Below are 25,856 nucleotides of genomic sequence, written 5' to 3'. Positions count from 1 at the left end.
TAAAACTCAGATCATGATTTAAGGGGTCCGGAGCACTAACTGAAAGGACTTATAGATGAGTGCTCACTGTTATATGATTGATTATAAGGGTTTAGGAATAACTGCAGTACAGTACAACCATGTGAGGTCTGAATTAGCATTACGTCAATACTCTATCCAGTAGATGGAAACAAAAAGGTCATTAAACTAACTCAACACAAACACATACACACAACAATAAAAAAACATTTCTACATGATACAAAAACACAATTTAGTCATGATTCATATAAAAGCAACACTTTTATTAATAGGCTATACATAACATTGTGGGGACAAAGAAATGATTATTACAAAAGTAAAAACATGACTTAAGCACAGTGATACAATGCCAGTGATTAATGACCAGTAGGTCCAAATGTATTGAAAATAGTTATTTTGTTTAAATTAAATCTCTGTCTGTAAGCATGCTAGGAAAATAAACTAGTATAAAAATAAGACCCAAAGCTAACTCACAGCGTAACGCAGACTTTCAATGTAGGTTCAGTCTAAATACTTTTGCATCATCGTGATGGGATATCACCGAAGAGCGTGAGAGTGTACTTGTGCACAGATGCCATTTAGATGACAGTGAGACAGGTTGCATTGCAAAACACAACAGTGTTATCATTATCGTATACCATCTCTTCACCACCCATTTCACTCAACAGACAGCTTCTCACAAGGTGAAAGATAATATTGCTGTTTCACGCAGTCATACCATTGCTGTACGAAAAGAGGGGGAAATTGTTTCATGGAAGGTTTGTTATACGAGTAGGCATTCTCTGGTCAACTTTCACAACTCTTGTTGCACATGAGAAAGCTATGGGCAACAATTGGCTTTCGCAGTACGTTGGAGTTGGATGTAGATGACTTCCAGTTATCATCTTAGTATTACAACTTTGTTCATCTAAGCTTAGTGCCAATTTGACATTTTCTTCTAAATCCAAACCTTGTACTGAAACAGTGTGAGCCCTGAGGTGACGGAAGAGCGCATGGACAAGCTGGTCTTTTGAGCAGAACATTTTGAAACGACGAGACAAAAATATTACATATACAATCATAAAATAAAACATTTACATTTTCGGTACAAGCCAAGAGAGGATAGCTGTCTGCTGTGTGTCTACCCTCAGACCGAATTCTGAATAGTGAGGATAGTTTTGTAAAAAATCCAATTTGGCAAAAAGACCACAGGAAGGCCGTTACAGTAACAACCCTGCATTAAACACAAAACTAAATTAGGCAGCATGAGGAATAATTGAATTTGTGCTGAAGATACAAAAACTAAAACATTTAAAATGTAGAAGCCCCAACGGTCTTACTGAACGAGAGGTGAATCTATTGCACCTCCACACCGAGCAACTCCAGGGGAATGGAGGACTTTGGATGTTTGCTTTCAAAGTGCTGCTTAAAGGTCTTTGGGTCAGGCATTTGTCTGAAAAAGTGTGGGAAAGAAAAAAAGCAAAAAATTACAAAATATACATTTTGACAGATAGGGTACAAAAAGAACACTAATAAAAATAAAATTGATAAACAAGACATGTTCTTATGAAATTGTATTTGTTAGCCCTGGTACACCAATCGCGCCGTAAGAGGTGGATATCTGGTCTTTTGAAACAAGGTCACTTGAAGGGTCAAAAGACGCTTACCACCATAACAATGCCAACATGTTCACACTCCGTCAGAGCTGCTACCTTCATAGATGATGATGCAAGAGGCTGCTTGTCAGTGATCACTGGGAGAACAGATTACTTAACATACAGTTCAAAAAATGTGCATTTACTTACAGGCGACATACATGTAACTAGCCACCTAAAAAAATGTAATGAGGAAGTAAAGCAAGTCGTTTAAAACGTCATTGCCTACAACACGGAGATGAACAGTGCATTTCTGCAGCAAACACAGACAGTGGTGGAGGTAGGAATAAGAACAACGTGCAGAAAAAGACTTCATGAAGCACGTTTTGCCCACTTTCATACCTGCGACCTGGACATTCACTGAAGAGGGACCATGAGGCGCATGTGACTTATTTGCCCCCCCCCGAAAAATAAATCAGATTTCCACCCTAAAGTAATGGTTAAATGAAACCAAGAGCTCATAAAAGAAAACTTGTGTGTTCCGTTTTCCGCCTAGGCACATGCCCGACATACAGTGCACGTGTATACTAAAGCAGCCATAGCCGCTGCCTTCTGGTCATGGCCTTTGCTCTTCTTGATGTCTGCCTGCTTTTTGGCATTCTTCTGCTGGGACTGTAACTGTAACTTCTGGTGCCCACGGGGCCATATCTAATGCTAGACCTGAAGAAATTATACAGGAATTTGATCACTACAACACCATCGAAAAGGTGATGAGCCATAAACTGAGAAAGACTATAAAACCTAGAACCCCCCCCCCCCCCCCCCCCCCCCCCGAGAAGAGGGTGGAAAGGAAAACGTGAAGCACAGAGGGGGATGAGAGACATACCAACTGGAAACACAAAGCAGTTAAACCAGTGGAGACTTCAGATGACGCAACCTTGACGACTATAGGATCAATAGACTTCAAAATGTGCAAGACAGCAATGGTTGTGAAATATCTTTAAGAACGAGGTTAATTGCCACTTTTTTTAGGTCACAGGGATGAGGCAATTAGCTTGGAATTTTCCCCAAAGAAAATCAGACTGCAGATTTCATAGCTATAACGGATAGAATACTATAAGTAGGTCAGCGATATGATATTGTGTAAGAAGTTTGTTTGTAACGGCTTTTGACGAGGGAGGGACTGTTATTCCATCAAAACACTGGAGACAGTCAGAAATCCCTCCAAAAACTGTCTTAGGAAGGAGACGTTACCCATTTCCTTCTTTGCTTGTGACTGTCAACTTACTCGGCAACCTTTTTGACGCGACATTAAAATGCCATCCACCCACGAGCACTGAGGGTGACGTCAGTTCAGTCTGCACCATGCATCGCTCTCATGCGGCTACCTAACCCTTAGGCTAACGCTACTACTAAACCAGTCGGATAGCGTTAGCCAGCTTTAGCTCGCCACCGAGCATCTGGTTTTAAGAGCGACGGTTGCAAAGGGATAATGTGGAAGACAAGGTCGCCTGGGGGACACAAAACGCATATTTAAGTCCATCTACAGAATCAATAACATAATGTTAGGAAACTACTAACTTAATCAAGAGAGGCAAGCAGTCTGTTAGCCGGTTGCTATCTCTGACGCTAGGTTAGGTAACGTTAACGTTAGAATAGTGTGGAGGAACACACACAGAAAATGGAATGTTTATAGATATTAAGATATAAAGGCATTGCGAGTCAAACTACATATTTTGTAAATGCCTTACCAGTGAAAGTAAACGTATTACCACCAAAATGAAATTCAAGACGCACCGCGCTAATGCGCATGCCCACAACCTACGCTATGCTGCCTTCAAGTGTTGTCAGTGGACGCGATGGAACCATTCAAAATTACGCTTGTTCGACGATGTGGGTTGGATCCGGTGGGATTTTAACTTTCCTGACAGCACCCAAAGGCAGCATCAGCTCCATCCTATCTTGCAACAGGAAAGGCTTAAAAAAACAATCAAATAATACGAATTACGAATGCACCAAGGTTTATGAGCGTATATAATCAGAATCAGAATCAGAACCATTTATTGCCAAGGTATGTTGCACACACAAATAATTTGACATGACGGGTGGTGCATAACATTAAACAAGCATCACAATGCAAAAAGTAGAAACATTAAAATGTACAGTAAAATATAAAATAAAGTGCACAAACGAACAGATAACAGGACTATAAATAAGTGAGATGTATAGTAAGTGTAACGTAAAAGTGTCGAATGTATTTCAGTAAGAAACCTAGAGGGGGTGTGACCCGGTAGGGAATTGTCCTGACCGCACTTAACCTATACAAAACATATTTCTAAAATCAATGCGCATAGCCAACCACATTTGTGGAATACATATCTGAGTTACATTTTCTGTCTGCATGGTGCAAATTGAAATGCCTACCACAAGGTGTCACGGTACAGACAACAATAAGGCCGAGTTTACTCACACCTACTCTACTTTCCTCTTACTGCATATTAGCAGCTGTACAATATCATAATGATAGAGACAATATTTGTCTGACATATAAGCATATGCATTACAAACCTTAAACCTAAAGGCATTCTTTTCCTTTTCACTGTGGTTATATTAATCATACATTTAACTCAGTCTCATCATCAACTAAGAGGGAGGGGAGGGGTTATCAGTAAAAATCCCTTTACCTCCGATTATCTGCCACTTTCAGACAAAATTTGGACATAATGTCCGTGGCCCTAATGAGCAAGAAGAATGCATGTTGTCACACATTACTTTGTTGCTCACCGCCTCCAGAGCATAACGTTGAAACTGAATTTCGCTCATTGCAGGCCACGCCCCTTCCCCTTCCCGTTCACCAATGGAGGAACGACTATGCCACCTGTGTAGAAACATCTATCCAATCAGCCATGCAATTTTCGTTTCCTTGTTTATCTTGCCTGTGCGGCTGCTGCATACGGCAGTAGTATAACAATCTCTTTAAATTACGAACTTTGCCAAACAGGATCGAAACCTGGCACGTCCAAGAAACGTAGCTTATTTTTTTCTGTAGTCAGCGTAGCCTCAATTTGTACCTGACACCATAGGCATCCGAATATACCTTAATGCGCAAGGTTACAGAGGATTTCATTGGTTGTTTTGACTGAGAGGTTAAATAGAGCCAGCCTCATGCACGCCTAGTTTTCTCGCTCTTCCACGCAAACTTACCTGCACTAACCAGAAAGTCCAGTTTCTCAAGCTAGTCCTAGAAAACACCTGAGAGTCCTGTAGGCAACATGGACCTGGACAGGTAAGAGAAAGTCATTAATACTGCGAGCAATAACCTCCGTCGATTTATCTTCAATTTTTACGTGCTTAAAATATTTCGGATGTCTTTGGTTTCATAGTTATTTTACACATAGGAAGCAGAGCCTGCTTTCTCATGGAGAATAAACCCTACATCATTTCTATAGTTTATGCCTTCAACATCTATTTGATTAGGGGGATTTCTATTTGTATAGATTAAATTGTAGAAATATCCAAAATGAATGTGCTGGTAATATCATAGTGATTGTGTAATAGGAGAATCTTACTGTAATTTAATGAGGTCTTGTTAAGCGTTACTGACTGTCTATCTGTCTGTCTGTGTGTGTAAATATTGTATTGAAATATTGTTCAACGTGTGCCCTTCTTGCCATCCTCTCTAAATGATGTCTTAAAAATGACATATTTAGAAATAACTCTTGTGTCAGCTTTTGACATTTTCCGAACTAAACCAGTACAGTTGAGTTTATTTAAATGTGGCATACAGGAGTGAACTTACATTAACACACCTGGCAAAATAAGTTGACGTTTGGTGAGAAACAGCCTGGGGCAGACTTGGCGGCTTGGCAGACGAGGCTTCTGTTAATGACATATTGGCTTTGCAGTAACAACATGGCTTGTCGTCTCTTCCCATTACCCCCTCGTCCTCCCAGTAAACGGCTGGTGGTGGTGGTACCCAACGACGTGCTGGTGCCCTCTCGCAGAGTGCCGAGCAGCGAGGACGAAGCATGGAGGAGCTACCTGGAGAACCCGCTGACCGCTGCCACTAAGGCCATGATGAGCATCAACGGAGACGAAGACAGCGCAGCAGCACTGGGACTGCTGTATGACTACTACAAGGTGTGGAAAGCTTGGCATTGCAGCCAATGAAATAATGATATAATACAGACAATTTCCGCATAATGTTTTCTGATTGTTTCAGTTCAAATTTTTTTTTTTTGTATTTGCTATAACCATGTCAGGTTCCCAGAGATAGGAGATGTGCCTCAAGCGGTGTTAAACCCACAGAGCCCCCTCCGATTGGACCTGAGAACTGCGGTAGTCTGGAGGTTCTAGATTACCATCTTCAGGCTCTCAGATCCATGCCCGTCAACCTCTCCCTAAACAACAACACCGCTGCAGAACATCAGGGCTCCAGGTATGGAGCCGCCTGCCTTGCAGGAGACCCCAGAGGAGGAGACGGTAAAGGTGGAGGTGGGGCGGCTCTGGCTCTGGTCAAGACAGAGGGTCAGATGTCTGGAGGGTCGTACCGAGAGGAGCCCAGAGAGGAGATGAGGATGGCTTACGAGCAGAGCCACTATGATTTGTTCCACGCCGGGTGCTTGAAAGATGAACACAGAGGCACTCCAGACAGCACAAATGAGGACGCTGTAGAAGGAGAGGTGAGACTTGTTATACAAGAGGGGTGATGTCTTGCTTTCTAAACCGGGTTCACGTTTGCTCCATAAGTGACAGTCCTGCATTACATGTCACATACGTATATTCTTCTTTAGCAGATGTACCACAAGAGTCCCTCCTCAGGAGTTGATGAATTCCACTACAGCCCACCAACGTAAGTTAAAAAACTCACAGATGTGTGAAAACGTTTATCAGATGTTAAAGGATAAGGCTGGCAATCTTCAAAATGTTTGTCATTGTTGACACTTTTAAGACCAAAACCAAGTCTGTCTTTCACTTCATGACTTCCACAGCCTTTCTGTGGCTCACCACCACAAGCCCATTAATTCCTTCTGACCAAGAACTCTCTCTTAACCTGGGTCACATGTGTATATATAGATTAATTTTTTTTTAAAATGAAAGCCTCAGTCATTTCCCAACATAGCTGGGCACTGTAGTTTTTTTTTTAGCAAAGGTTACTCACAGGAGTAAAGGCTGTTTGTTGGGGACTATTTTCAGTTGTGGATTAATGCACATTTGCTGTAGTGAGAATTTACTGTCAGGCAGCAAGACTCTGTATGTCGGATAGAGTCGAATTAAAAAAACAAAACAAAGTGTGTGTGTGTATGTGCGCTCATGGTAATGAAGGAACATATAAGCCAGTGCAATGATGTGTTTTCTTTTTATCGTTATTTTGGTCAGAGCTCTATGGCACAGAGGAATAAGATATTTCATGATTTGGATACACGCATAGTACTTGGTAGTAGATGCACTGATTGTTGGTTTGATCTTTTCATGGTATTTGCTGACAATAAGAAACATGCAACCAGCCTTATCATTTAAAAGTTGGGCTGTTGCATACTTTTGAGAAATAGATACAAAAACCAGTTTGTTTTGAGCCATTAAAACCAGTTCTTGCTGCATCGGTCTTCAATCTACTCAATAAAAATAAATAAATATGTGTATATGTGTATATATATATATGTATATGTATATGTATATTGCCCCAGACACATGCTTATGTTCTCACAGTGGCAGCTTCCATTACTGTCTGGAGGCCAGCATGTCGCTGCGGCCGTGGCAGGGAGAAGGACCCATGGCTTACCTGAACCGGGGTCAGTTCTACGCTCTGACACTGTCGAAGGCCGGCTTCAGATCGTCCCAACGTCAGCCCAGAGGCAAAGTGCGGGTGAGTGGACCGACGCCGTCACGGGGGCCCGATGGAGGCTCGTCCAGTAATGAGCAATGCACCATGGGAGGCTCTGAGCTGCAGCGGGACAGTATTGTACAGGTGAGGGAGGGGCCGTAGTTCATGAAGAGGAAGCGTGGAGGTAGAGGTTGAGGGTTCTACATTTAGCTTGTTGTCGGGTAGCGTGAAATCTTGTTACACTCTGAAATGTAATATCATTTCTCATTCATTTTGACTCTGCTTAGACTTGATTATACTGTAATATATTGTGTATACCTTTGCTTCTACTTCAGAGTGTTATCATGGTCGTCTTTGGGGAAGACAAGTGCAGAGACGAGCAGCTGAAGAATTGGAAATACTGGCACTCCCGTCAGCACACTGCCAAACAGAGAGTCCTGGACATTGGTAAGATGATTATTGTCATCAAGCCTGCCTGCTACGTTCATGGTCCCTGATGGGGGTTTGCAGGTGGAGCAGGAATAGGCCCAGATACACACTTGGATATAGATATTTAGACACCAAAGTGCCACAAAACTATGGAGTTAAAAAAAGAGAGAGTGTAAGCAGGTGGTAAACCTGCAGGAACCTCCTGGAGGATCCAGTCACATATCCCGAGGTTAAACCCGACTCAATTTGAATAACTGTCAATCCTCAATTCCCACAGGAGTGCTGTGAATAGACAGCCAATGGGTTAGCATTTGCATAGACGTTAACAGGAGAAATAGGCGGAGGCCTGGACTGGAGCCATATCCTGTACCATCAGCAACAGACAGGCCTCAACCTGTGGTTGGAAACTCAATGGAATGAGGCAGAGATGTCAGACGCTGTGGTGGGTTTGTCTGTGGCAAGTTCATGCCAGCATCAGGGTCAAATCTGTAACCTAACATGTGCGGGTGGGAATAAGATAAGACGTTTTAGGAGGTAACAATAGCCTTATGGCATTTCTTTTACAAATTTGGAACTTGATTTGTTAGCAATTTTGTTTCACGGGTGAAAAGTTGCCAGATTATGATAGATACTGTATGTGGGATAAACTTAAAAATGAATGCGTTGTAAATGAAACCAGTGGTTTCTAACCCTTTAGGCCTGTGACCCCTTATGAAAAAAATCATCTGAGTTCTGAACAGTTCCACCAGACTCTCAGGTTTGTTTAATTAAATGAGGTATTCAAGGTCCAATATTGTTACAAAAAATGGCAAATATTTGAGAAAAGTAAAAAAAAAAAAATACTACTAGCGAACTAAATTGCCCAAAAGTATATACTGTAAAGTAGTAGTTCCACCTTGGCCAGTTACAGCAATAAAATGCTAATCATGCTTAAGTATGTTCTTAGGGATTTAAAATGCAGGACTTTGTTACTTGTAATGCAGTATTTTTGTTGTTGTATTGTATTGTTGCTTGTGGCATCACTTTTTGAAATTGAAAATTTTAAAATTAGGGCTGACACTAAACACCCACTGAAACGGTTTTCTCTGCATCTGCAGCCGACTACAAGGAGAGCTTCAACACCATCGGGAACGTGGAGGAAATTGCCTACAACGCCGTCTCCTTCACATGGGACGTCAGCGAAGAAGCTCAGGTACAAAAGCAACAGAGGAAACGGGTGGGGCGGGGTGTTGTTTTAAGTCAAAGCAGGAAATGAAGCAAGCCAAATGACACAGCTAGCACTGTTTGTTCTTCTACCTTCACTTTCACACCCACTCAAGCAGTTAACAACTCAGTTTTGCCATATTTTTTTCTTTCTTTTTGTCAGTACGAAACTCATAGCCACTTGCTCCATGAAACCACAGAATAGTTGGAGCATATCCCCCCCCCCCCGGCCCCTTAGTCCTCCATGACAGAGGGAGCATCTACTGCTCTCTTGTTGGGTCATTATTTCAAATTGTGGACATAACTGCTTTAGATCCTGAAAGGAGCTACTCGGATTTCACCTTTTGTAAAGGTGGCCAGTTGGATAAAGACAATTGGCAAACAAGGTACACACACACACGCACGCACGGCAGCAGCAGCAGCAGCAGCAGCAGCAGCAGCAGCAGCAGCAGCAGCAGCCCACCCTCAGGGTGTTTTGGGCCCAGGAGGAGATTGTTAATGAGAACTCCACAAACAGCCTCATTGTAAGAGAGGTAATTGCAGCTTCATGGGTTTGTGGATAAATATTTACTGTTTGGCATAAACCTTCATTCCACACTTCCTTGTTTTTAGTGTGTTCAGGTTAGAGATGCACCGATGCTGGCTCAAACAGCTGGATCAATTCAATACATTTATATTATTGTATTTATTTGTTACCTTTTGTTTGACAAAGTTAGGAAAGCAATGGTTAAGTCAAGCCTAATGTAGCCTCTCACAAAAGAATAAGCTTGTTGTACACCTGACCACAGTAATGTACATACAATTACTTTGAGAAGGTACTGCTGACTTTGTGTAGATGGAAAGCAGCTACAGTTAAAACATCCTACGTTCCTAAATGCCCTCCATCCCTTAAACTTCACTCATGTGGTAAATAGAAGTGGATAACAGTTCATTGCACTGAATATCAATGAGAACATTTTTTAGATTATGATATAAATAAAGCCTCACCAGAATCTTCCAAAGTATTGAATGCTGGTGGTTGAGCAGGGTGAAGCTCTGGTTTTGCTGATTGTGGATGTCAGTGTTTGGCTATGCTGTCAGAAACCAGATGATCATTATCAGCCTCGCTGCTGCTGCACTGTGACGGTCCCCACACAGGACCAGAGCCCGCTGGAGCCAATGTGGAAGAGGTGGAGAAAGAACACCTCTGTTATTGTGAGGAAGTCTGTGGGCTCGCATGTCGCTGCTGTCATGTTTGCCACCTAGACATTTTTTTTTTTCTCCAAAACCTAATTGGATGTCCAATCAGGCTCTGACGTACAAAATTGTTATTTTTGGTGCAAATTATTATTATTATTATTAATATTATTATTTTTTGGCCTGGCTCTGCTGTTGCCAAGCAACAATCCTCATCCTCATTGTAATGGGAGCGTGGAATGTGTTTGCAGGGGAGATGAGCTGCTTCCTGCTGCATGACTCTGTATTTTTGTTGTTTATTTGTTTGTGCCTGGTTGAGAGGATGGCACCGAACAGCCACTTACCGGTGCCCTCGTGAACCGTTCTCTTTTTAGGAAGGCATTTGAAAGCTCAGTATGTGTGCACACACAACAAGCCTCCCACACACACACACACACACACACACACACACACACACACACACACACATACACACACACACACACACACACACAGATGCTAGCAGCAACACGTCCAGTGCTTCTGGAGAAAATTAAATGGCTTGGGTCTGTGGAGGTGTGAGTTTGTGGAGGTGTGTAGGAGGCTCAAGTGTGCTTCAGGCCTTTCCAGCAATCAGCCCTCACCTCTGCAGGTTCAGGCACGATGCAGTTGATGCCGTGTAGTGGGAACATTTGCTGTTGAGCCGCGGTGAGGAATCTCTACCGTTATCCGTCTCTGCCGACCTGTTGCTCAGGCGGTCGGACCTGTTCAATGGGAAAATTCATCGGGAGTTTATGTTGGTTAAGATGTTTTGTAATCATCATTAATCATGGCGGGAGTTTGTTCCGTCATGCAGCTGAATGTGCAAAGATAACCATTAGTATCATTAAAAGTGTAAACTTCATGGTTTAGATAAGTTTTGCGATTATACTGGAACTTGGGTGAAATTTTGTGAATTTCTTTTTTTCCTCTCACAAGCTTTTAAATGATTCAGCAGAGCAGCAGCTCTGCTCTGCTACATTATTTAGCTCCGGATAGCGTGATGTGGTAGCGAAGAGCAGTTCAGTAATACTGCTCGCCAAACACACCGTCTTCTAAATCAATATGGTTCACAGGTGTGTTCTGACAGATTGGAAGCACAACAAGGGTTGCAGAGAGGTGATGGGATGGATTTGTGTTGCATCTGGCCTGTGAACCGCTGCCATGGTGACTCGTGACCCCGTCACTCATCACTGCATTGTATACGATTCAGATTGAGATTCTCTCAGGAACAAAGATCCCAATGGGATCTGACTGGCTATAAAACTAACTGAGCTGATGACTGGCGAGTAGGTTCCCCTCTTTAGAATAAATATCTTTTTATAATCATCCGTAAGTTACAATTCTTTTATATATTGTTTTACTCGTAGTAAAAGTGATGCATTTCCTTGATTCTTTGTATATCGACCCACAAAACATCTTCACAACTAGTGTCTGTTTTTCATGAAAGACATTTCTCATTCACCATCAATGTCAGCTCTGTGAAATTTTACATCTTTTTAAAAAAACTTGCAATTGGATTAAAAAAAATCACTTTTTCATTTTCATAAATATTCCCATTCCGTCATGTACCAAATGATTTCATTTGAATTCATTTTTTTACTGGATTTTATTACACGTAAATGATATAAAAGTGTATTCATACATTTGAACTGTCAGTGTTGGTTCTGGTTTGTTCAAGCTTCTGTACCACGACCGTCTGAAATGGCAGAACCTGGGCAGCTGAACTTTTACTTTTATCAATGTATTTCAACCTTTTTTATAAATAATTAGGGTTATGTTAACTGTATGTTTCTTACTTTTAGCTAACTAATTCAGCAGCAGCAGTTTATCCATTATTTACAGCCATCTATTTCAACCAGGTATCTATATGTAATACAAAAGTAAGAGATATTGTATATTCCTAACTTTTTATTCCTTAAAGTATTTTAACTATTGCTCCACTACTTTTAGCTTACTTTAGACCTCTCTGCTTGCATGTTAATGAGTTTTTATGAGCTCAATTTCAAGTGGTACAGCTGATTCAATGAAATAATAATCCATTCATAATTTTGAACTGCAACCCTGTGGTTGTGAATCACTATCTCTTTAACTCATTTATTTTAGCAGGCGGTCTCCTTGAGATTAAGATCTCTCCTACATAATAAACAGGAATTAAAAACAATTACAAGTATCATAAAAAACATTTTGGTTTGCAGTTCATTCCATTTAACAGGTGCACCATCATCTTTCACACAGCTTGTCACAAAAGTCCAGAAATTGACCCTATGCTCTGACTTCTTTCTGTTTCCTAGGTCTTCATCTCTGCGAACTGTCTGAGCACAGACTTCTCCTCGCAGAAGGGCGTGAAGGGGATGCCTCTGATAATTCAGATCGACACCTACAGCTACAACAGCTGCAGCAGCAGGCCCATCCACAGGGCCTTCGCTCAGATCAAGGTCTTCTGTGACAAGGTGAGGATGGCCTGCTGGCACAAGTCAGTTCTCTGGTCTGCTCAACAAAGAGCGCAGTACGACTAACAAACTTTTTTTTTTTTTTTCTTCGAGCATACTCTTGTCTTTTCTGTCCCGTCAACGTCTTTTATCTTTTCGCAGGGCGCTGAGAGGAAGCTTCGAGATGAGGAGAAGAAACAGCTCAGGAAGAGGATGAAAGGTAAAAACACTTCTTCAGTTTGTCTAAATAATGAAATATGAATTACATATACATCACGTACAGAAATAACGTTGGTGAGCTTGATTTTAAATAAATAAGTGGAAGTGGTGAAAGACTCAAAAGCCAGGGAAATGTAATCAAAACCATATCAAATCTGCACTTGGAGTGGTTGCCTGGCAACAGATGCTGAGTTCACTCTCTCTGGTTTAGGGAAAAATGGCAGCGCAGCGCTGACCTCTCCCTGTAGGAGGGCTGATAACACGCTGTTCAAAACCATGATGGACCTGGACTCCCAGCCTGTCCTCTTCATTCCTGACGTCTACTTTGGAAACATGCAGAGAGCCGGACAGGTGAGGGACCCCTCATTGTCACACACACACACACACACACACACACACACACACACACACACACACACACACACACACACACACACACACTGGTCCTGCAGTGTACCTCATGTTGCCTTTATACTCCATTTGCAGGTGTTTGCTTTCAACACTGAAGAGGGCAACAGTGATGGGTTAGTATCATACTGTTTTTTTCACACCTCTGGTTTGATGATCTCCATGTTGAAAATCCACTTGTTAGAGTTCCAGTAATTTTCCCTTTTAAATGTTGATGATGTGTGTGTGTGTGTGTGTGTGTGTGTGTGTGTGTGTGTGTGTGTGTGTGTGTGTGTGTGTGTGTGTGTGTCAGAAGTGTCCTCGTGAAAAGGATGTCATCTGCCGCTGAGGAAGACGTTTGTCCACCTCAGCCCAAGACGCCCAAAGTGGAACTGGAAAGGAAAGGTTGGTAAATGTTGGTTTGTCTCTCATTACAGGGTTTTGGTCTCATACAGTATTATTTGACTGAATGGATTTTAATGCCTTGTCTATTCCATTTCCCATCAGTTCTGCTGTACGTGAGGAAGGAGTGTGATGAAGTATTTGATGCCCTAATGCTACGCACCCCAACTCTAAAGGCATTGAGAGAGGCAGTGAGTATTGATGAGCTGCTTTACTCTGAAACAATACAAACACAATGAAGCCATTGTGCTAAACAGGATTACCTCAGTCCCAGAACATTAATACAATTTGTTTGAAATAGTAATGATACATTTAGTGCCTCATGGTGCTTCAACATGTTAAAAATGCACTTGTTTTCTTCTCTGTGTTTCACAGATCTCAGAGAAATATGCAGTACCTATTGCAAAGATGGCCAAAGTTTACCAAAAAAGCAAAAAAGGGTGAGTGAGTCAAACTATTGAAACAAGACTAAGAGTGTTCAGCCACTGTGAGGCTATCCAGAGGCACCGCGGGGCTGAGCTAAATGCTAACGTCTAAAAGTAGGCACTTTATGGCACTTCACTAAAAAGCAGAAAACAACCACCTCACAGTGTCAGGGGGATCACCAGAGTCTGTAGGATTCATCCTCTGTGGACCACGCATGTGTGTATACAATTTTTTGTGGCAAAATATTCTTTTCAGGTGAGTATACACTAAAAAAAACATACTTAATAATATAATATTATTACCAATAATAAACCCTAAACGCTACACACAGGCCCTTTTTAAATAGTTGTTATTTTGATATTGTAGTCTTGACCAAAGTGATGGGCCGAAATGACCATCCATAGATTCATGCTAGCATGGCTAAAGTAACATGCAGATTACACGCCGTAAAGTAACCCAGTGACTGTTGACGTGTTTGGTCTTCCTCAGGGTCCTGGTGAACATGGACGACAACATCATCCAGCACTACTCCAACGAGGACACCTTCATCCTGGCTATCGACGGCTCAGCAGAATCTTTGCGCGTCACTCTGTCAGAAATCTGACAGTTGTCGACCACAGCGCTGTGCTCACCAGTCGTCGCGTTGTCGGGCAGTGGCGATCCCGGCCGCCACGTGCAGCAATTGTGAACGTTGCTCGCAGTATTAGACAAAATTTGTTCCTTGAGGATGAACACGTAGGAGTCTCGGTTCGGCTAAACTCCACCAGGCAAAATCCACCTTCACCTCACCCGCTGCAGTACCCGTTTACTACACGACCTGCTGTAGGAGGTTTTCTTGCATTAGGAACACAGGCTTGACTTTGAAAACTTATGGAAGTGTCCAGATTTGGGCACTTCCATGATATTTCCTGGCTAATTAACTACCCGCGGAAGTCTTGAGTAGCCGATTGAGTAGCCGAGTTAACTTGTTAATACTTGGGCCTTCAGAAGAGAGGCCTTTATCCAGGTCACCGCAAAGCACCCAGCCAGCCTCCTGTGGTTCCACAGGAAGAAGAGGACACAGCGTACAGTGGTCTTATTGAATTAACAGCAGGGACTGCTGCTTGCTTCCTCTGTGCCGTCTGCCTTCTGTCCCGTTAGCCCTACTAGTGCTGGAAGCTTTAAAAAGACTCTGATCTTAGAAAGTTTCTCCCTTCAAAGCAAGTCAATGCAACATTTTATTCTGGCACTCAACATATCAAGGTAAATGGCTTATTGTTTTGTATGTATATAATTATTTTTTAGATGTGTCTCAAACTGCTGTCATGTCATGCTTCTCAAGTCAAAATGAACTTGTTCTTTTTTTAATTGATTGGCCACATGTACCACATACTAAATGATTCCAGTTGGTGCCCGTGAAATATCAGTTATCCCAGATAGTGATCACATGCTGAGACACCATTATGGAACCAGACAGTGAGTCTCCAGGATGCTCTTAAACTGTTTTGCTTCCTCTGTGCATGTGTTTATTGCCTTTCCTTCCACTGAAGAGACTAGTCATTAGTATATAGGACATTAGTTAAGGACTTACAGGCCCAACTGCTGCATCCATTTACACAATCCAATGCTTATTGCTCTTTTCCAACCCACTGCCTGTGTTCAACACGCTGACATCTTCGACATCCTTCATTTGCTCCATGCACCATAATGTACAGTCTTTTAAATGAGTCAATAAATATAGTTTTATAAGCAGTCACTTGTCTTGCTTTTTACCACTTTCTGATAAGGCACCCTTTTTAAAGGCTTGTAATTAATGGCTTTATTAAAAGTTAATAATCAGCTACTAGTATGTACATATCATGTATAAACCACTAACGAGAGCATATTTGTGGTTACCAGGTAAAAAAAAAAAATCATTGTGTTTTTTTTTTTATCCATTCTATTTGGTAACAAATGCAATTATAAATGCTTAATAAGTGGATTTTGGTCTGGATCCTCTGCAGCCCGATTTCTGGGTTTTTTTCTTTTCATAACCTGGAAACCCAAAAGTTGTTCATAGTATTTCAAAAGAAGTCATAGTATAGTATTTCAAAAGAAGTCAGTATAGTGTGTTGAAAAAAGTAATCGTATAATTTCAAGGTCAAGGGAACAAAAAAAGTTTAGTATGTTAAAAACGTCATGAAATAGTTGTATAATATGTAAAAAAAACAAGAAAAAGTCATAATATAGTATGTTAAAAAAGTCGTAGTATAGTGTCTCAAATAAGTGATAGTACGTTGAAAAGCGTCATGAAACAGTCATAGTCATTGATCTGTTGTGTCCTCCCTTGTACAAAGGAATCACATAAACTGACTTCCAGATACTGGGAATTATACCAGTTGAAATGGAAAGATTAAATATGTCTGTTATTTGTTCAGAGACAAATGGAATGCTTTAAAAAGAACTAATCAAGTTTGTCTGCTCCGGTTGATTTCCTGGGATCAATGGTTCGCACTGTAGTAGCTACATCTCTGGGAGAAACAGGTTGTGATGTGAAACGAGAAACACGGTTCACACGTTACATACAAGCATTATTAAGGGGGGGGGGGGCATCTTCAACATTTTCCTTATATTTTTGTTTAAATTCTCATAACAATACCCTGACAATTACACATCAATGAATCACATGCTTTGACAAAAAAAGAGGCTGAAGGAACGGGCTGTCAGTGTTGCTGACTTGGCGATGATAGATTTAGCAACTTTTGGTGCTGCTAGCTCCTTTCATTGGAAGAGAGTTGGCATACTTGGGCTGGGTTTTTAGGTTGGATCATTTTTTAGCTACTATTGCTCTCAATATAATATTAATACTGGTAATATTGCTGTCAATATTAGGCTGTGCAATTACTTCTCAGTTGCCTAAAGACAAACCAAAGGGATGTGTTCATCAAGCGAGAGACCATCCTCTGTTTCTTTCTTTAAATAGAGTTGAAATTTCAGCAAAAAAACAAGAATCTTTTTGAAAAGTGTATGTTTATCAACGATCGCAAAAGCGTTATTTGAGAAATAGTCCAAAGTCAGTTCCACATTTCATGCATTTTCAACTCTTATCTACTGATTCATACTCCATTCAAACATCTTTCATACATCAGGAGTTTAACACAACTTTTAAATCCCATCTATAATTTATGAAAACATTCAAAACCGCTGATTGATATTTTTTAATTTTGACCGACCCACATCACACTTTCCCCACTCATTCATCATACAGCTGCTTCAGTTAAGTCAGGAACCCAGGTTAGCGCCTTTCAGCAACCAGCACTCACACCACAATGTCTGAGGAGAAGTCGCCTGTTCCTCTCTGTAATCCAGGATCAAAGTGCTTCAGTTCAGTGCGACAGGTCACAGCCATCTCATTCTAGCAAACTAAACTGACAGAACTCTAAAATTGACATTACAGCTGGAAAAAAACTGCTGTAAAGATGGTTTTGCAATGTTGGTAAATGCACACCATTGACCCAGACTGAAATATTCCAACACCTACTACAGGATGGATCGCAATGACATTGTGTACAGATGGAAGATGAATCTTCCTGACTTCGATGGTTCCATTACCTTTTCTTTCAGTGAAATATCTCCGTACAGACATTCATGTAGCGCTGTTATTAGGTCAGTATTTACCAGCATGTTAGCATGCTGACATTAGCATTTAGCTCAAAGCCCGCTCTCAATGAGCTGCTAGCATCTCTGTTGACTTTTCTTTTCTCCGTCACTAAGAGATATCACCTGCAGCATAAAGTAAATCCTATTCATGATTTATATTGCTGGTATGCTTTTCATAGCCATACTCTTGACTCGACAGAACGGTTACTGTGGAAAAATGTTCCCAAATAATTAATTTCCATTCAGCATTTTGGAATTAAAGACCAGATTAAAACTAGAAGCAATTGAACCAAAACAATTTTTTTTGACAATATTCATTCTGTCAAACATACTTAACCTCATATGTAAAGATTCCTTAGATACGTTTTAAGAATTCTGGCTTAGAATGGTACCGAGTGGTATTATAATGCCAAAACAAACTGTTAACATTATGTACTGATCTGTCTTGGGCCAACACATCCATGTTATGGGCCAACACATCCATGATACAATGTACAGTTGTGGTCAAAAGTTTACATACACTTGTAAAGAACATAATGTCATGGCTCTCTTGAGTTTCCCCGTTATTTCTACAACTCTGATTTTTCTCTGATAGAGTGATTGGAACAGATACTTCTTTGTCACAAAAAACATTCATGAAGTTTGGTTCTTTCATGACTTTATTATGGGTTAACAGAAAAAGTGATCAAATCTGCTGGGTCAAAAATATACATACAGCAGTGCTAATATTTGGTTACATGTCCCTTGGCCATTTTCACTTCAATTAGGCGCTTTTGGTAGCCATCCACAAGCTTCTGGCAAGCTTCTCGTTGAATATTTGACCACTCCTCTTGACAGAATTGGTGCAGTTCAGTTAAATTTGATGGCTTTCTGACATGGACTTGTTTCTTCAGCATTGTCCACATGTTCTCAATGGGATTTTAAGTCAGGACTTTGGGAAGGCCATTCTAAAACCCTAATTCTAGCCTGATTTAGCCATTCCATTACCACTTTTGATGTGTGTTTGGGGTCATTGTCCTGTTGGAACACCCAACTGCGTCCAAGACCCAACCTTCGGGCTGATGATTTTAGGTTATCTTGAAGAATTTGAAGGTAATCCTCCTTCTTCATTATCCCATTTACTCTCTGTAAAGCACCAGTTCCATTGGAAACAAAACAGCCCCACAGCATAATACTACCACCACCGTGCTTGACGGTAGGCATGGTGTTCTTGGGGTTAAAGGCCTCACCTTTTCTCCTCCAAACATATTGCTGGGCATTGTGGCCAAACAGCTCGATTTTTGTTTCGTCTGACCACAGAACTTTCCTCCAGAAGGTCTTATCTTTGTCCACGTGATCAGCAGCAAACTTCAGTCGAGCCTTAAGGTGCCGCTTTTGGAGCAAGGGCTTCCTTCTTGCACGGCAGCCTCTCAGTCCATGGAGATGCAAAACACGCTTGACTGTGGACACTGACACCTGTGTTCCAGCAGCTTCTAATTCTTGGCAGATCTGCTTTTTGGTGGTTCTCGGTTGACTCTTCACCCTCCTGACCAATTTTCTCTCAGCAGCAGGTGATAGCTTGCGTTTTCTTCCTGATCGTGGCAGTGACAAAACAGTGCCATGCACTTTATTCTTACAAACAATTGTTTGCACTGTTGCTCTTGGGACCTGCAGCTGCTTTGAAATGGCTCCAAGTGACTTTCCTGACTTGTTCAAGTCAATGATTCGCTTTTTCAGATCCATGCTGAGCTCCTTTGACTTTCCCATTGTAGCGTTTGTGGGCGTTTGTATCCAATGAGCCCTATTTAAATGGCCTCAGAGAAGTCACCAGCTGTAGTCACTCATAATCACTCACAAGAAGTTAAGAGGCCATGCTATGAAGCTTATTTCATTGACACAACTTTCTAAGTCACCAAAATTGCTAATTCATGTTGCTGTATGTATATTTTTGACCCAGCAGATTTTGTCACTTTTTCTGTTAACCCATAATAAAGTCATGAAAGAACCAAACTTCATGAATGTTTTTTGTGACAAAGAAGTATCTGTTCCAATCACTCTATCAGAGAAAAATCAGAGTTGTAGAAATAACTGGAAACTCAAGAGAGCCATGACATTATGTTCTTTACAAGTGTATGTAAACTTTTGACCACAACTGTATATATGCAGTAAGTTAATGTAGGCTGAACCTTATCGGCCACACTGAAGCCACAATATTACAATTAACCAGACATCACATGAATGCTTGCACACAATAAATTGTAAATTTAATTCTTGCCTTTTAAAGTTGACCAAAATACAGAATCCTGTGTTCCAAAACTGCAGTCACTAAATACAGGATACCATACAAAACCTACAAAAATGCAACAATTACAAACATTTTGTTCAACAGATAACAATTGTACAGTATAAATTTATACAATACTGTTTTGTTTTTATTTGGCACTTGACCACAAGATGCTATTTTGTGTTTTAACAGAAATGTTACACCTGACGTAGCTTTTTTCATTTTTTTTAGCTTTTTAAAAAAAAAGAAAAGGAAGAAGAAACAAATCATAGAAATACAATAAAAGCAACACATGATGACAGTATCATTGCAGTAGTTGTGATTCTTGGTTTGTTTGTCTGCATTATTTTTTTCCTTCCCCAAAAACCCCCCAGCAGTTGTTTAGTAAAACATTCAAAGCTTTTCTAATTGTAAAATGATGCAATAAGTGAAAGGGCTTCGCTCTGCCCTGGAGGGGCTCCGGTACATTCAGGGGGGGTCACACAGGTCTGAGTTAAACTTTCTTAAAAACCTCAGGGAGAGCTTTTATTACTCTTTTCTTTAGCTTAGTGAAGGAAAGAAGGAGGGAGGTAAGGTGAGACCATCACTCATACTGATGTGTGACCATGAATAGCGATACTGTAAACTGTGTATTCTAGTCGATTGAAAGTGTGCTGTAGAATTTGGATTCACTCCTCTGTGTGTGTTTGGCCATGTTACAATTATATGGTGATTTGAATATTATAAAAAAGAAGCTCTCAGCTGTGACTACCCAGCATCCCCATTAAACAGCGTGTCTTTTCTATGTATAGATTGTTGGTGCGTGGTGTGTGGTGGTCTATTTCTAAAGCGTCTCTTTGTTCCCCTCCATGACGTTATTCAGGTGAACCATCAGGGCATCAGCTTTGGCAGTCCATACGCTGTCAATAACACTGACTACTGGTAGCACTAACGATGACGACACTAACGTACAGAAAGCGAGCTCAGGGCTGGACGGGCAACCGTTTAGCCACTGAAATCCATAAACACACACACATGCGCATAAGTCCCATGCATACGTGTTATTTCGTCGATGCACCCCTGCACCCAACTGTTCAACATGCGGCATTTAAAAACATTTAAAAGTGAGCGTGAAGACGCGTGTCTCTGTTCTTCACACGGTAAAGGTCTGGTTTGCATGCTTGACATCCCCCAATACCTTAAATAAACCATTTTTTTTCTTTTTATCATTTCACAACATTTGTTATGAACTGAGCAATCTCAACTAGCTTTACAAATTTAGGTGCGCTTTTAAAATATCTACACTGTACTGAAATACTTTAAAGACTACTTTTCTATTCTCCTTAAGCTAGAGCGCAGTAATACACCGCCACTCCAAAACTCTCCGTCAAATTCTTACGGATATGAAAAAAAGCACAGGAACAGATGGTGGGTAAAGGGATGCGTTTCATTCACATCAGTGAGACTTCACAAAAATCTAAACTACTGATTAGGGCGGGTATGCATAGTAGCATATATTACATGTCACATGTAATTTTGTCCCAGCACAAAATATGAAACAAAGTCTATCGAGTTTGTAAGATGCACAAACACGTACACATTCTCACAGTAGAAAAGAGGAAACGAAAATAAAATAAAAAGCAGTACTCACTCTGAGTGAAGGACAAACTTCACAAGTCCTCTCTGCAGATTAAATAATCTCACCTACAGTATGTCCTGTTATTCTACACCATCGCGTATCTCTCTCTCTCTCTCTCTCTCTTGTGTTGTCTCATGCACACTCTGTCTATGATACACATTAAAGAGACTGAGGCTCTGTGTCGCCCCGCTGGAGCCTCAAAGGGGCACAGAGAGCCAAGCAAAGACATGGATACAGAGACTCCAGTTTAAACTGTATGTACACAACCTACTGTAGACCCTTCTCTATACTCTGACATGCCTGTGGGAGAACTGAGGGATCCTGGTCAACTACAATCAGTGGGGTTTGAGGGTTTGGGAAAGCCTTCAGGTTCAGTCTTTGTTGGGGTTTGGAGGGTTTTGATAAAAAGCTGGAGAATTTGGCTCCTGTGCCCATCCTTGATGTCCTCAGTGCATGTTGAAGGCATGTCGTCTTCATCGTAGTCAGCTCGTCATTCTTCATCGTCAGTCTGCTCCATAGTGGAGAGTTCGGGGCATGTGGAGTCCCTCAAAAGAAGCTCTGCGGGGAGACGGAGGGAGGCAGTCAGGTTAGGACAGCAGGTCATAATTATCACATGATGACACTATATAGAAGAGGCATCGCATGTATTTGTATTCCGTTACAAAAACGCATAAAAATCAAATTGAATTAAAGCTGCAAGCAGCGATGAACGGGCCCTCGCCTCCTCCCGCACGTCGGGGGTGCCGGCGGGACTCCAACGTATGCAGCCGAGATTGTCTGCGACAGTCGGACAACGCGCGTCGGAGTCCGATGATTTTTTTCTGCTTGGACCGCGTGACGCAGGAAATGATGCTATGCAAATAGTCCACAGCATCCTGTATCCGCTGTGTGGTGCTACAGAGCATGCAAAAACATGTTTTATGTTGCTCTATAACAACTGTAGACAACATTGTGTAAAAGTCATGTAAATCGGATGCCATTTGTCAAAAAACGCAGAATTACTTTGGCCAGCAGGTGGCGCTGTGAATATTAGTGAAAATGAGCTTGTAGACATCCTCAGGCCATGAGTGTTATCAAGCATGGGAAGTTTAGGAGCGTTTGGAACAAGTCCGGCTGAGTTACATCAGCTTTTTTCATGGGGAGTCACGTAAAGTAGCCGCCCGCTACGGCTAAGCCATTTCGTCAAACGTAAAGCTTTTGATAACTTTTAATCACAAAGGTCTTGAGACTGTACCGACCAAATTTGAAGTGGATCCGACAAAGTGCCTAGGAGGAGTTCGTTAAAGAATAGCGACTAGAAATGAGCCTAAATCCATTGAAAAATGACACAAAAATCAAAATGGCCGACTTCCGGTACGGTTTAGAGCATGGTCCCAAGAGACTTATTTGTAAGGCTCTCTGAGATACATAATCCTACCAAGTTTCATACAGGTACCTCAAACGTAGCGCTGGGGCTGCTCTTTTGAAATATTGTAGGGGGCGCTATGGAGGCAATTTAAAATGGCCAAGCCAAACACCCATATAAAATATGTCCTCCCATTACCTATAACACATGTATAAAGTTCCATGAGTTTTTGAGCATCGCAAGCCACTGATCCATCAGCCTACTTTTTCATGGCGAATGATGCGTTGCCGCGGCAACAGCGTTCAACGAAATCTCCCAATATTCATGATGATGCATCATCAATGTCTTAAAGCTATTTTCCCCAAATTTCAGACTGATCTGGTGAACTGGCTAGGAGGAGTAAATAAAAGTATAAAATATGACATTTCCTTTTGCCAGTAGGTGGTGCTATGAGTTATTGAACATTTTTCAATTGAAATGTGCTAAGGGTTGAAGTAGCATCATGTATAAGAAATTTTGTGCAGATTGAATAATGTACCTTGGAGTTATAACAACTTCTTTCTTCCCGGCCAATGAGGCAAAATGGCCGCCCCGCCACGTCAAGGTTCTTCGATTAAAACTCTAGCTTTTGATAACTTTTCATCACAAAGGTCTTAAGAGCATTCTGACCAAATTTGAAGTCGATCGCATGAATTCTCTAGGAGGAGTTCGTTAAAATACAAAGGCTGAAAATGTGAAAAATCACCAAAAAACTGAAATTCAGTGAGTTACTGTAGCGCCCCCTATTGGTTGAATGGAATGAAAATTGCAGGTTATGTTCCACCATGCAATATGCACAAATACTGCAAATTTGGTGATTTTAGGATACACGGTTGAGAAGTTATGTGTATTGAAAAACAAGCCACAACCCAAGAAGTTCATTGGTCCGTATCTTCTAAACGCTACAAGATATCAACAAGCTTTTGATAACTTTTTGTGATGGACATCGGTTAATATCCCACAGCAAATTTGGTAGCAATCGGACCAAGCGTCTAGGAGGAGTTCTCAAAAATGTGTTTTTCACAAAATTCAAGATGGCGGAAAATTTTTCCAGGCGGAGATTAGGGGTCTGAGAGGCTTTTTTGTAGAGCTAGTGGATCTGGACATGTGTGTCGAATTTCGAGAAAATCGGACATACTGGCCGAGGGGCGTCGCCGGTCCAACTTTGAGGGGGCGCTAGAGAGACATTTTTTTTCACACAAATATACAACCTATATCATACCCCAAGTTTCACCAGACCTGACAAGACTGCAAAATTTGGTGAGTTTTCATGCATGGCAAGTACCCCAAATATGCTCCCAAACAATAAAAATAAAAATCATAATAATAATAAAAACTCTTAGAAACTCAATAGGGCCTTCGCTGGCCCGACGTTGTCGGTGGCTCGGGCCCTAATAATAAAAAACATTCGAATTTCAATAGGGCCTTCGCTGGCCCGACGTTGTCGGTGGCTCGGGCCCTAATTATAACATCATTATCATTAGTGGCCTGATGTAATCAGAGACTTTAAAGGGAGAGATACCATGGGATCAACGGTATGGCATTGATGTGTCTGCACAACTGATCAAATATTTAACGCAATGATGATTTGAGCTTCCCACAATTAAATGAAAACGATCGACTACGTTTTAAAATGCTTCACTCATAGAAACTGCACATCGAATCAAGCGCTTCCTAAACTACCAGCCGGCCACCAGGGGGCGATACAGATGTTTTGGCTTCACTTATGGAGAGCAGTTATGCAGCTGCAGCCTGAGAAAAAGGCTGACTAATATATTAGGAGACTAATATACTGAATACAACTACCTTTAGCTTTATGACTCATAAACCTCTCTCATCTTTCTAATGATGCTAACACCACGAGGTAGTCTCACAGTAACAAGATTAGAAACAGACTTCTTAGATCAGGGTTTTCCTAACTCCCCTCATGAAACCTCTCTATTGAGATCAGCCACTGATGGATCGTCAACATGCCTACAGAGTAAGAGGTGACGTTCCTTCTGGAGCTTCGAGGCGATAAACTAAAGAAATGATTGTTGACTTCACGAGACAGCAAACCTCTAAAAGTCTCATAAACAAAACACACATTCATGTTTTCATCTTTAGTGAAGAGTTTAGATTTTAAGACAATGCTGAGGTTCTTTACAAGACTGCCAAAGACAGCATTGCCAAAATCCTACACACGGGGGCTTTTCAAAAATAAGAAGCTGCGTCAGCAACTGCTCCAAAATAAGAGGCCACCTCCTACAAAGTCTCTCATGTCCGTCCATGAACTACAAATAGTCACAAAGCCAGTGACATCGTGGATGACCTCTCCCACATGCTGCGGTGCACGCAGCCTCTGAATAGCTTCCCTCCGTCCTGGAACACACCAGAGGACTCTCAGTAACTCTCACCTCGCTGAACTGTGTTACACTTTGCAGGTTTTCAAAAAGAGCAAAGAAAAGACAGAAGAAGTGTGAAGATGGCGAGTGTGAAGCCTTACAGATTGTGTTGAAGCCCTCAGGTATTAGAACTGTCCGGCGCTGCTAGGGTCGCACTGCAACAGGCGGACGATGGAGGGGTCGCTCTTTGCCCCTTTGATGAACTCCTCCAGAGACAGCTTACCTGCAACACACAACCCCAAAGGTTTAAAGGTTCTGAAAGAACTTTAGTGAAATAATAACAGATGATTGTTCTCACAACCTCTATCGGTGCATGTTCCACTTTTCGCCAACGAGTGGCAGTGTTGAGGCTGCTCCTCTCTCTCACCCCGAAAAGACTGGGTCTGCTGTCACTTTTCTCCCAGTTCCTCCTCTCTCTCTCTCCCCCTTTCTCTTTCTCGCTCTCTCTCTCTCTCTCTCTCCTCCTCCTCTCTCCTCCC

General features: G+C 41.5%; 3 protein-coding genes across 8 annotated transcripts in view; 1 reads left to right on the top strand and 2 right to left on the bottom strand.

The window, feature by feature from the left end:
* Positions 1-297: 297 nt before the first annotated feature.
* LOC137891050 (zinc finger protein 706-like) lies at positions 298-3,550 on the bottom strand. Its single transcript, XM_068735469.1, has 4 exons — positions 3,524-3,550; positions 2,164-2,302; positions 1,997-2,003; positions 298-1,452 (listed from the first exon to the last, which is right to left on the bottom strand). Exons 1-4 carry the CDS (start codon positions 3,548-3,550, stop codon positions 1,356-1,358), a joined length of 270 nt encoding a protein of 89 aa, XP_068591570.1. The 3' UTR covers positions 298-1,355.
* A 1,009-nt stretch (positions 3,551-4,559) lies between these two features.
* LOC137891613 (grainyhead-like protein 2 homolog) lies at positions 4,560-15,163 on the top strand. Of its 5 annotated transcripts, none has more exons than XM_068736318.1 (15): positions 4,560-4,880; positions 5,548-5,734; positions 5,857-6,276; positions 6,391-6,446; positions 7,304-7,562; positions 7,754-7,865; positions 8,945-9,039; positions 12,539-12,697; positions 12,839-12,896; positions 13,107-13,246; positions 13,382-13,419; positions 13,596-13,687; positions 13,790-13,875; positions 14,060-14,124; positions 14,600-15,163. In XM_068736318.1, the coding sequence occupies exons 1-15, from the start codon at positions 4,867-4,869 to the stop codon at positions 14,712-14,714; spliced, it is 1,896 nt and encodes a 631-aa protein (XP_068592419.1). In that variant the 5' UTR covers positions 4,560-4,866; the 3' UTR covers positions 14,715-15,163. The 5 variants fall into 5 exon arrangements, with proteins under 5 accessions (XP_068592419.1, XP_068592423.1, XP_068592422.1 ...); XM_068736322.1 differs by having other exon boundaries at positions 6,388-6,446; positions 7,304-7,460; positions 13,599-13,687; XM_068736321.1 differs by having other exon boundaries at positions 6,388-6,446; positions 7,304-7,460.
* Positions 15,164-19,946: 4,783 nt separating this feature from the next.
* Positions 19,947-25,856, bottom strand: part of ncalda (neurocalcin delta a) — a 69,161-nt gene continuing 63,251 nt past the window's right edge. For both annotated transcript variants that reach the window (XM_068735378.1, XM_068735380.1), the window contains 2 exons: positions 25,479-25,600; positions 19,947-22,167 (listed from right to left, as the gene is read on the bottom strand). In XM_068735378.1, coding sequence (XP_068591479.1) covers positions 25,503-25,600 — 98 coding nt within the window. In that variant the 3' untranslated portion in view covers positions 19,947-22,167; positions 25,479-25,502. The remainder of the gene's footprint in view (positions 22,168-25,478; positions 25,601-25,856) is intronic.

The sequence above is a fragment of the Cebidichthys violaceus genome, unplaced genomic scaffold (assembly GCF_023349555.1).
Source record: "Cebidichthys violaceus isolate CVI_PGR_0920_01 unplaced genomic scaffold, fCebVio1.0.p SCAF_7, whole genome shotgun sequence".
Taxonomy (NCBI): Eukaryota; Metazoa; Chordata; class Actinopteri; order Perciformes; family Stichaeidae; genus Cebidichthys; species Cebidichthys violaceus.
Note: the sequence above shows the minus strand (reverse complement) of the source record. Positions and strands in the feature narration are given on the sequence as shown.